Source organism: Uloborus diversus, chromosome 4 (genome assembly GCF_026930045.1).
Source record: "Uloborus diversus isolate 005 chromosome 4, Udiv.v.3.1, whole genome shotgun sequence".
NCBI lineage: Eukaryota > Metazoa > Arthropoda > Arachnida > Araneae > Uloboridae > Uloborus > Uloborus diversus.
The window spans coordinates 191,839,950-191,852,470 of record NC_072734.1 but is presented as its reverse complement, the minus strand read 5'-3'; the positions used below and the strand labels follow the sequence as shown (position 1 = coordinate 191,852,470).

Sequence of the window (12,521 nt, the reverse complement as noted above, 5' to 3'; positions counted from 1 at the left end):
ATATATTCCAAATTTCAACCAGAACGTAGCATTACTTCTTGAGATAGGACACTCAAAATGGAAAAAAAGAACGGGTGATTGCGCTACCCCCCTTTTTAGCTGTTGACACAAAAATAAAATCAGTTCTTATACCCACTAAGGGCTACTTGCCGATAAATTTTTCTTTCATTCCGTTCATTATTTCTTGAGATACAGCAGTCACAATTGACGACAAAAAACGTTCTATAGCTCAACCCCCGTTTGCGTTATTGACACCAAAATTGAATCAGCACCTGTTCCTGTTAATACCAACATATGGACCAAATTTTGTTTGATTCCGCCAGTTACTTCCTGAGTAATAGCAAGCACGCGTAACTCGAAAAACGTCCCATTGCTCCACCCCCCTTGGAGGAATTCGCGCCAAAAACCAATGGGCACAAGTTCACATAGGGGCACATATGTGTACCAAATTTCGTTCGATTTCATGCGGTAGTTTTTGTTGTAGAGCGGCCACAAAAAACTGGTCACACACAGACGTGACACACATACACACACACATACAGACAGACAGACATTTTCCAAAAATGGTCGAAATGGACTCAGCACACCTCAAAACGTTCGAATCCGTCAAAATTCGAAATTCGAAAATTTGCATGAATCCAATACTTTCTTCTATATATTAGATATAGAAGAAAGTAAAAAGGAAGTATTGTATTCGCGAAAAAATTTTCACTCAAAAATTGACCTTAATTTCCATTTTACTCACCCTCAAATGAATGTTGAGTTTTTTTTTTTTTTTTTTGACTCGACCACACATGGATAAGTGCCTAAGAATGTATAGACACATGAAATATCTACTTTGACTCTTCCCGAGTTAATTACAATGAATTTTCTCATGGCGTCTGTATGTATACTGTATGTATGTCGCATAACTCAAGAACGGTATGACCTAGAAAGTTGAAATTTGATACATGGACTCCTAGTGGGGTCCAGTTATACATCTCCCTTCTTGGTTACATTCAGGTGTTTCTAAAGGGATTTTTTGCCCCTTTTTAGGGGGAAATCAGTGTTAATTTCGATGCAAACTGAAGTGGTGTTATAATTGGTGGACACTTGGCCAGGGGCGGCAAATAGGGGGGTCAAGAGGGGGCGGTCGCACCCCCAAATGTTTTGAGCAGAATGATAGTAAATGGGTGAATTCAATTTATGAAAGTTGGAAATAATGTTCCTTAAAAAAATCTCGCTGGTTCTCTGTAACTATTTGATGAAACTCGACACATTCTCAGACTAGAAAAAGTGTTTTTCGTTATTTGGAAGTAGATTTAGAAATTCATCAAGCATTTTCAGAACATAGAAAACTGATAGAGAAACATGGTTAATTTCAACTGAAGACGACATTTCCTCATATATGCTAAATATTTCATACTTGTGTGCCCAGTGTAACGATAGTATGTCCAATAGGAGAGGCCCGTGCAAAAGTGATATGGCTGCGTGGTTTTCACAAGAAAATTCTTGACATTTTACATTCACTTTTACGCTCATTTTTAAAGTGTATATTTCATGAGTGTTCATCGCTTTCTTCTGCTAGAAACACGTTTCAGCTGCTCAGTGCTTTCATAGAAACTTCTTAAAAATTCATTTGATTAATGAATTAATAAAAACATCTCAACAAATACCTTTTTATGGGGTTCTATAATTATGCAATCTTGGAGTGACACAAGATGGTATTCAAAAGTTAAAACCATGTAAAAACATTTCTCTATAGCTTCAAAACAGTGTTTTGACGACTGGAAGAATTTTTGTAAAACGATTGTTTCAATGGTGAAAAAGCTCATGCCTTTTAGCATGTATGACTTCGTTTGAATTTTTATTCAATTTGTTTGTATTGAGGAAAGTTTTTGAAAAATGCTTTACTCTATCAAAACATCTTTAATCCGCTACCCTTAATTTTCGGAGTATTCAAGCCACAGTTCAATCTACAATTGATCTGTTGTGCACCATACTACCATAGTTCAATCTACAATTGAAACTGAAAATTGATTTTACATAGATGTATATTTCAATCAAGCGTGAAACTTAAAAAAAAAAAAAAAACTCTCCCTTCGTGCCGATTTTAAAAAAGCGAAAAAAAAAAGTGACAAAAATCCACATGATGTTGTGAAGTTAAACAGTGATTTTTTAAATTTTGTATGAAGTAAAAGATTCAGTTTCCAATGACATTAACACAAGATTTGATGATAATTATTTTTCTGTATGGTTGGCTCTATATTATTTGGATTGGATTTTGAAAACGTAAAATAAAATGTTTCAATTATGAGTAAAATTTTAGCATGAGGCAAGAAAAATTACAAGCAATATACCGGCAGACCAGTTATCACATCCAGAGACAGCAGTTTCGTCAGTCTGGAATAGTGAATAACAGACCTGGAGGCAGATGACATCTCATTGAAGTCGCGACTGCCGACGAGACTAGATTATTCAATGATGAAAAATTAAGCTCCTCGCAATTTTTGAAGTTGCTTGGGTGATTTTAAGGAGCAATATATAAAAAGTGTTTTCATACATAACTTAGTTACTTCAATTATTTTTTAACTATTCCAATCAGCTCAGATAGTAGAGAAAGATTTTTTTATTTCTCAGAGGGTTGTTTTCGGAGTACAATGGGCAAAAAAAACAAAACTTTTCTATTTAGCTGTGCTGGCAAAACAGCACGACACTGGGCACTGATTGATCAGTAACACGATTCCCTGCTCTTTAGAATTCCAAAAATCATGCATTAAAACTTTTCCAAAAGCTATTAAAACTTTAGTATCGATATGTTTTGCATGATAACTTATTAGAAAATGAATCAAAATTTTAATTGTTTCTAAACACTAATTTTTATTTATATTAAACTGATTTTATGACCACTTCCTGTTAGCTTATGTGTGTTTGGTACCACACTGTGGTAATACATATTTAAGAAACTCGACCCCCCCCCCCCCCCAAATGAAATGCTGAATTGCCGCCCCTGCACTTGGCGATATATCACCAGTCTTTTTGTCGGCAAGTTTTGTCGCCAACTAGGCGACTAATTTGGCAAATTTTTTTTTTTTTAAATTTGATTTCAGTTTGGCCACTGTTGGTGATATTTAGGGAGTAAACTTTTGAATCCCATTAAAATTGCCAGTAATGGGGAAATGATATTAAATTGGAGCAAGAGGAAGTCATGTGATGCACACATCAGCTCGTTTTATACAGTTCTTTCAGAAACGTAAAAACAGTGCTTCAGTGTATATGCAAAAACTTGATACCATTTTAAAGATCTGAAGGCAGGCTTTAAGATGATATATTACATGGTACAAAAATGCAATTTTAAATTTTGATGGTCATTCAAAATACCCTTTGACCTTGAATATTTTCGAAAGCTATTATTTTAAAAGTCGGAAAAAAAAAAATATGTTACACACATTGTTGTGTTCTTTATTTGCACCAAGTTTCATGTTGGGACAATTAGCAGATCAGCTATAATTGAATGTTTCATGCAATGGATGTTTGATATAAATTGAAAAATAACAACATTAAGCAAAGTTTGCAGATAATAAATTAGAAATGTATAAAAACTAAACATTTTTTTGCTCTTTTTAAAATATCGATTGCAGATTGACTGGCAGATGCTTTTCCCCAACACATATAAGGCCTCCTTTATGTAAGGCAACGTAGTCGAATCAACTTTAGGTTAGTAGGAAGTGTAACCAAAGATAGTATAAGTCTGTGGTGTAACAGGTAGCAAAATGAAGCATTCGATTCATGGCACAGCCTGCACTGTTGGCATTTTCAGGGGGGGGGGAGGGGAATTTACAGGGTTTTTATCTTATCCTAAAGACTGTCATTTGTGAGTGCTGCTCCGTAGAATTTGAAGGGGTGAGCAGGGCCGCCGCTACCTCCCGGCAGTTTTTTGAAATTGAAGTTTAAAAACTGCAGTTTCAGATATATATTTTATGTTAGGGGGGGAGAGGAGGTTCTCAATATTTCTTTGAATTTGAGGTTCCCAAACACAACACTACATTTTATTCGATTATTTCCTGTAAAGGGGGGTCCGGGGAAAATTTTCAAGATTGTAGTTCGAAAAATACAGTTTTAGACGATCTATAATGATGTTAAGGGAAAAAGGGATTCGGGGTTCATTCTCCGATACATTTTTTTTTTTTTTTTGAAATTTAAGCTTCAAGTACGCAATTGTGAAGTAGATTCTATTGGGACAGGAGGGGAGGGGGGATCCGGGAGCTCTCCCCTAGAAATTTTTTTTAAATTGTAGTTCAAAAAATTCAGTTTTATACGATGTATAGTAGGGTGGGCCGAAATAAGCGGATTTTATTTTTTTTTTTTTTTTGAAATCCATTTTTGGATAGCGCGCAAGAGTTGCGTAGTGAACTACTTAGCACTCACAAAAAAATTCTTAGATATTGAAAAATATCTAGCCGGCCCTATTTGACACTGAAAAACCGAAAAAAGAGAAAAATAAATTTATGTCAAAAAAAAAAAAAAAAAATCAAAATAAATTCCAATTATTTTGCTGGAATGCAACGAAAATGTTATATAATGACCAGTTCGAGGCCATAAAATGTTTTATTGATTTTAAAGAGCATTTAACCGCACCATTTCTGACATCAAAAATTGGAGAAAAATGAAAAAATATTGGATTTCTTCAGAAAGCAATATGAAAATTATTTTTCGAAAGTAATACATAGACTGATTAATTAAATAGTACTATTAGTCATAGTAATTATTATTACGCAGTGGTACCTTACATTTTCTAGAATTACGTATAGAGAGAAAAAAAATTTTTTTTTTAATTCTACAAATTTGATTTATAACATTGATAACCTCATGCATAATGAATATTATTTTTTCGAATAACACTGTCCCTTGTTATCAAATGATGGAAGTTCTTTCCTACCTTAAAGTTAGGCACGAATATATCCATCACGTGCAGTTTTACCAAAAACTTTTAACGTAGCTTAGGTTATTAGTTTCACACAACGTTCAACAACCAGCGTGTGACAGGGAAATTTCTGGAAAGTTAACTCTGTAGGCTGTTCTTTGCACATTTCTATCAAGTCTTTTTCTTTTAGATGCTTTTACGTGGCTCTGTTACAACATAGTTTGCCCAATCAACTAAATAAACTAATCAACGGCTTCAAAATTGTTTTTAGACCGTTTAAAAAATCGCACACCATCCGAGCTCTCTGTCTTCTCATTTCTAGATTTCAGAATGGGCCTAACTGCTAATTCCTGAATGTATTTTCTAGAGGCAAACAACATTGTCAGCAGTAGCTGTTCGCAGGGCCTGATTACTGCACAGGCCTACTAGGCCTGGGCCTGGGCCCCCTCTTCCTAAGAGACCCCAAATTACTTAAAGAATTATGCATAGCATTACAACTATACAAAAAATACACACATTTTTAAAATAATAGTCTTCAGGGGGCCTCCAAATTATTGTGGGCCTTGGGCCTCACTTTTAGTTAGTCGGGCCCTGGCTGTTCGGGATGAGCGAAATATGCATTATTTGAGGGAACTTTGAAAATTATCTGCTTAAAGTTGTCTGGAAACTGCCTTGCAAGAGAAATCATTTTCCAAATATGTTACGCACCATACTGGCAGTTCGGTTTCATTTTCATTTCAAACCACATCGTGAAGCATAAACTAGCATTACATACTTTACAAGCAATGTAAGATCGATAACAAACGGTTTGCAGTTGTCAGCCATCGTGCATGACTGAGTTTGCCTGGGCTACTGTCCTCCACGCTAGAAGGGAAACTACCATCTTTTACGGCAAGACAGATTCGATACAAATACTATTGTTCAGTACTTAAGTTTTTTATATGTACCATATCCAAAACCAGATGATTACAGCCAATTTTATTAAATTTGACCACTGGATTTTTTTTTCAATCTCTAAGAAGCTGTCCGATAGCTCCAGAATATGAATGTGGTCTCTTTGTGCAACCGTCCATTTCCAGAATAAGATGCCTCAGTGGCAACTCATTAGTATGCAGCAGGCATATGTACCACCATAAACGTCTTCTTTACTAATAATAAAGCTGAAAGTCTCTCTGTCTGTCAGGATCTCTCTCTCTGTCCGGATCTCTGTCTGTCAGGATCTCTGTGACGCGCATAGCGCCTAGACTGTTCAGCCGATTTTCATGAAATTTGGCACAAAGTTACTTTGTAGCATGGTGGTGTGCACCTCGAAGCGATTTTTTGAAAACTCGACGTGGTTCTTTTTCTATCCCAATTTTAAGAACAAAATTATCATAAGTTGGACGAGTAAATTACGAAATTATAATAACGTAGAACCGTAACATGGGCACAAGCCAATTGGCGAGAAAATTCACCATACATTGTAAATATACAGGCGAACCAAAAGACCTTTTAGTTTTCTATTATGGGCAAAGCCGTGCGGTTGCCACTAGTTTAAAATATGTCTCGAAAAAAAAAAAAAGGAATTACTCCACCTTTCCATCCCGTATTTACATTTGCTCCGTCCAATAAGCGACAAGTGGAGAAAGCTCATATTATACTTTTTTTGCAAAGCCTATATATATACCTTGCGAAATTTCTTTTGCACTTTCTCCAGCTATTAGCAATATATGACCGATGTACTTGCTACCTGATGGCTCTTCTATCAGTGCTACATGCGCTATAGATGCTAATTTTTGATAGCCCAGATGTCTTTTGAAGGGTGCATCTTTGCAGTCGTCAATTTAGTCAGTTTAAAGGACTTCAGAGGATGGAAATTTTTTATGTACTAAAGGGCTCTATTTGTCAAACATAGCTAAAATAGTAGTAAAATAATCTTAGGAATAGTAAAAGCAGTTGGGCGCCGTTTATTAACAAGGTGAAACAATTGGAACCGCAGATTAAAAAATTAGCATCCTGTATAACTATTTATATTTAAGTGTGTGCATTTTTTAAAATTGACGACCAAATGTCGCATAAAATTGATTGTATAACTATAGTAAATACTTGTTATAAATATAGTAAATAAATTGTATATAAATAACGTACACTAGTCACGAGAGAGCTGAGAAGCTGTACCATCCCTGTTGCGCCTTGCTTTAATGGACAAATGGCGATCTTCTTGAGCCATCGTGCTTCTTTGACGACCCTGCTCAAGTCTTCTGTTAATTGATCCTGTTTGCTTGAACTGTTTCATAAGTCAAAGATGCCCCCCCCCCCCAAATTCAGCAGTGCGAATGACCCCCCCTCCAAAAAAAAAAGTTTTATGAGCCCTCTTTCTTTTTTATTTTTTTGTTTATTTTTTTATTTTATTTAATTTTAAAAAAAATTTATGAATTTTTTTTAACTTGTTAATTTTTTTTAATTTGATTTTTTTTATTATTATTTGTATTATTTTAAAAGAAAAGTTGTGTGCTACGCCAAAAACATATGCACAGTAGGCACACAAACTTAATAAATGAATGAATTAAAATATAAACAGAATAAATAAAAAATAATAAAGTAAATGATTCAAATAAAAAGTAGATCAATACATAAATTTAAATTGAAAAAATTAATACATAAATTTAAATATATCTATAAATAAATTTAAATAAATAAATGAATAACTTTTGAAATCCCCCCCCCCCCCCCCGTGGTCACCCCTGTCATAAGTTGCACACGACGCTGGGTGTTAAAATGAATTCTCTACAAAACTGGACTTGAGACGGGCCTTCTTCTGGTCTTCACACCACTCGCTATCTCATTCCATATTATGTAAATGTTTGTGGATACCCATTTTTGCTGTTAAGATCGGAAAAATACTGATTGCGGCAAAAAAAAAAAAAAATAATAATAATAAAAAAATTAACTTGAATTTTGACATCTTGAATTCAAATTATGTTTTTCGCAATCACGAGTGTGTGTATGTAGGCGTGTGTGTTTGTGTGTACGGGTTATGTGTATGTGTGTGTATGAATGTGTGTGGGGGGGGTATGTGTGTGGTGTGTGTAGGCATATGTGTTTGTGTCTGTGTGCATGCATGAATGTGTGGGTAGTTGTGTGTGTGTATGTGTGTATGTGTGGGTGTCTGTATGTATGCGTGTATGTAAGTGTTTGTATGTGTGTTTGTGTGTGTATGTGTTTGTCTGTGTGTATGTGTGTATGTGTGGGTGTCTGTATGTATGCGTGTATGTAAGTGTTTGTATGTGTGTTTGTGTGTATGTGTTTGTCTGTGTGTGTAGTTGTGTATGTGTGTGTGTGTAGTTGTGTATGTATGCGCGTGTGTGTAGGACATGGATGCAACCTGGAGGCGGCTTTCGCTATAGGAGCAGCATCGTGGGGAGCCGGTCGACGGTGATGGTGCGGAGGGTGCTGATAGGGAAAATAAAATGATAGCACGCCAAAAACAGTCAAATGAAAGCAATAAGCAATCGTGATTGCTCAATAAATAAATAAATAAATACAAAAAACGAGAAATTCGTCGGAGTGTGCTAACGAACAAGATGAATGTGTTGTCGCGTTCACTTATGAAGCCTACTGCTCGACTAGCTCCGCCCACACACACGTGTCTGCTTATTAGGTATTCGACTGATGAGATATTTGCATCTTTGTCTCACTGCAGCAGTTTTACATTTCGTTATTTTCTTTACGTGAGATTCGATCAAATATTCAAATTCTCTTAATTTTGAACAGTGGTGAACTGGTGTGTCAATGGGATGCCTCACTTGCCAAATCGATTAACTCCATAAAACAAAAGGTCGAGAAAAATTATGAAGAAGACAGTGTTATCCATAGGAGTGAATAGGCCCTTAGGCCCTCGTGTTACATTTTCTACCATCACATGGTCAGAAATGTACTGAACCAAAACTTTAATATAAAAATTCACATGCTAAGCATTGATAAAGCACTATTAAAGCAGAAATGAGGATTTTTTTTAAAAGTGGAGTTAATCGGTTAGGCAACTGAGGCATCCAAATATGTTACTAAGAAATGTACGGCATAAATATAGTTGTGAAAGTAGTTTTTGCTAATGTATTTATGTATTTTTTCAGGTCCATTTAGACGATTGCATTCCAGCCTTTGAAGTCAGACACATAGATGGCGCTAAACTTTTGGTAAACTTTTACAAATTTGTTCCTAAACTTTGTTATGTTTCTCATTTGAAACTAGTGAAAAAAAAATCTTGTTTGATAATTCAAGTGATATATTGTCTAGTTCAAAATTTTAAGTGAAAGGAAAATCCCCAAAGTTTAATGTGTGGAGGGAATCATAAATTTCTGTATCTCTGAATATCGCTTCACTTAGTCGGGTTCACTTCACTCCGAGTGAATCAGCGCATTGTTACTTGGTCACAGAAACTGTCATATTCACTTGGAAGACCTATGAAAGATTTCAGCTAGCAAACTCGCTGGTTGAACCGAAAAAAAACAGAATTTTTCCATGAGTAAATGAAGAGATTGCGCATATTTTCGCACATTACTTTTACAAAACCGGAAGGTTCCATTGCAAGACCTGAGGTTGGGAGTACGAAGTCTGCTAGAAAGTATTATCAGTCCGTTCACCTTCCTTCTGCTGCAAGGCATGGATGGTAAGGGGCTGTTCAGACACCGTCCGCACATCACGTTCGCCACGTAAAGCGGACAGACGTACGTTTTCCGAAAAGTGAGAAGCATTCTTACATTGTGAACGCAAGAAAAGCACATGGCAATTCTCTCCCCCAATAGAGAGAGAGAGCGTGCTCATCGGCTCATCTCGTGGAGACCAGTGACATGCATCTCCCAACTCTACGGACGTCAGAGCCGTCAGATATCTAGCTTCCCCTTCAGGTTGACGGGTCCGTACAATATGGCTTGCTGTCATGGCAATGCCGACCAAAGTCTGGTTTTAGGGAGAAAAAAGCAGAGCTCGCGTTCCGTTCGGACGACGTCTGAATGTTGCTTAAAGGGCCGTTTTGTTATCGGCAGTCTGTCCCGTCCATCCCGATTTTTTCCACTCGAAACAGGTTTTTTTGCTGGTTGCCAAGGCAGCAAGCCATCTTGGACAGGACCGGTTTCGATCAGAAGAACCTTGATATCTGACGGCCGTCAAAAGTAGGACAGCATTTCAATGGTTTCCCCCAAGCAGACGCTCTTGTCTCTGGTAGGTGAATTCAGCCACGTGATTGATGTACGGTGACCGTGTGTGAATGTTAAGGCTGATTCACATGGCGACCGATCCGTCCGCCCGTTCCGATTTATCGGACGTGACGGATGGGTGTGAAAATATTGCAACATTCATACTAGCTCCGTCCGATAGCCACGTGAAGGTGTTCACCCGCTAGGGGTGAAGAGCGCGGATCTAATGCCGTTCTTTTGTCGCTCTCCTAATCAAAATAAAATTAACAAGAAGTTATAAACGATGTTGCTGTGATTGCAATAAGCCTTTTAAAAATACATTATTGTTTGTCACGAACGTCAAGCAAGCGGTTAGTAGGATCACTCTGAACGTTTAAAGGAATTTGGGGCAGTAGAAATTAAAATGGCCGAATGATAAGGGTAAGCAAGTAGTGTAACAGAAAATTTATCAAATTTCTGTCTACAACATCTCTGTTAAAAATGTGTTTACACACCTCCCCCACCCTCTTATATTTAATAGAATTTAAGAGAGAAATATTATTATTATTATTATTATTATTATACTTTTTTTCTGAAAAACTTGTTGGTTGAAGTTTTAGCAAAAAAGACAAAATTGAATGAGAATTGTACATAAAAAAAAGCATCTGTACTACATTCCACTCCCCCCCCCTTGATCTTCAATAGAATGAAATGAGAGAAAAATTAAATGTTCAAATATTTTGAAAAAACTTGCTGGTTTAAGTTTTCGCAAAAAAGTAAAAATTTAATGACAACTATACATAAAAAAATCTATTTAGTTTGAAATTAATCTAGGCATGCAACAGATGAAACTTCGATTCAATGCTACTACAATAGGTGTTGATATTTCATATAAGTTCAAGCTAGAACACTCTTCGTCTCTTAAAACATTTAAAAAAAATTTTGGTCTAATATTTCAATCGTTTAGTAATAACTGAGCGTTATATGATTAGGTGCCGGACTTTGATGGCCTAAAAAATCTATAAAAATGCTCTTAAGAACTGAAAAAATGTTGTTAAAAATAGCAAAAAAAAAAAAAAAAACCCTTAAATATATAAACATTTTTCTTTAAGGGGGTCCGGGACACATTTCGAAAAATTTTTTATTATGTACTTTAGAGTTTTGAAGTTTTCTGAACTGATTCATCATTTATTTAATAAGCAAAATCATAACATAAATATGAAAAAAAATTATTTTTTTATTTAAATTTAATTAGTTTTTTTCAAAAAAATGGGGTTGCTTTAAATTGCTATAACTCAAAATATTGTTGGTCAATTTTCAATTTTTTTTCAAAAAAGTATGCACAAATATCTAAGCTTTAATTTTTATTCGGCGATTTTAAAAATATTGATTCAATAAAAAATAAAAAATATTTGAAGAAAAATTTCGAAAAATTCGAAGATACTTTTTTTTAAAAAAATCATAATTTTTGCAGTAAACGTTTTTTTCAAATTCGCCGAATAAAAATTAAAGTAAATTGCTTGAAAAAGATATGCTCCAAGTTTCATTACTTTATCTCTATCGGTTCCTGACTTATAAGAGTTTGAATGCAAGAAATCGGGAAAAATTGCATCATGGAGAAAAACGCGTTTAAAGTTTTAAAGTTATGTACACATTCGTTAGATGCATGCAACAAAAATAACTATAACTTTCGTTCTATTTAAGGTAGAAACAAGATTCAAACGTCCTCTTAAGCAGAAAAAAACGGAGCAATTTTTCAAATTATAAAAAAAAATTGCAAAATTTGAGGATTTTTGTGTCCCGGACCCCCTTAAATAAAGGAGTTTTCTCTATATTTTAACATGGATTTTCACTTGAATTACTATTTATTTCTTAAATTTACAAACAGTGTTCTTAAAATATTTATATTGAGATAAATTTGGGTACAAATTTCCTCTTTTTACGATTCAGGATGATCGATAAAAAACTTTGACTTCTTCAATTTGTTGTTGGATTCTTAAATATGTTGCGTAACTAAATTTTTACTGGGAAGTGAGCTAAAGCATACTCTTAAAATGACAAAAGCTACAAAAGAATTCGATTATTATATTTATCCAGAAATCCAAAAAAGTGACAATTTTTGAAAATGTCAGGATATTTCTGACAAAATAGCACATATTATATTCATGAATAAGTTCGTGGCAAAGCCTATTTATTCAAAAGTTTGAAAAGTCCAGCAAATGTTTAAGACAGTTTAATATATCATTAGGATCTGACGACATTTTAACGCGTAACCATAAAAGATTTAACTTGTATGATTTTTTTTTTCTTGGTTAAAATATGATTTGCTTCATCACATTTCGAAACAATGACTATTCAAACAAAGATTCAAAAACTTCTACTGACTAATTAAAAAATAATAATAATAATAATGGGTTTCGTTAATGGTCCCACTGCCAATGTTTAGCGTTATAAGCTGGTTTTGC

At 35.0% G+C, this 12,521-nt stretch overlaps 1 protein-coding gene across 1 annotated transcript in view; it reads left to right on the top strand.

The window, feature by feature from the left end:
• Window positions 1–4,900: 4,900 nt before the first annotated feature.
• Window positions 4,901–12,521, top strand: part of LOC129221071 (lymphocyte cytosolic protein 2-like) — a 91,067-nt gene continuing 83,446 nt past the window's right edge. Inside the window, exons 1-2 of the mRNA XM_054855509.1 lie at window positions 4,901–4,906; window positions 9,016–9,078. Coding sequence (XP_054711484.1) covers window positions 4,901–4,906; window positions 9,016–9,078 — 69 coding nt within the window. The remainder of the gene's footprint in view (window positions 4,907–9,015; window positions 9,079–12,521) is intronic.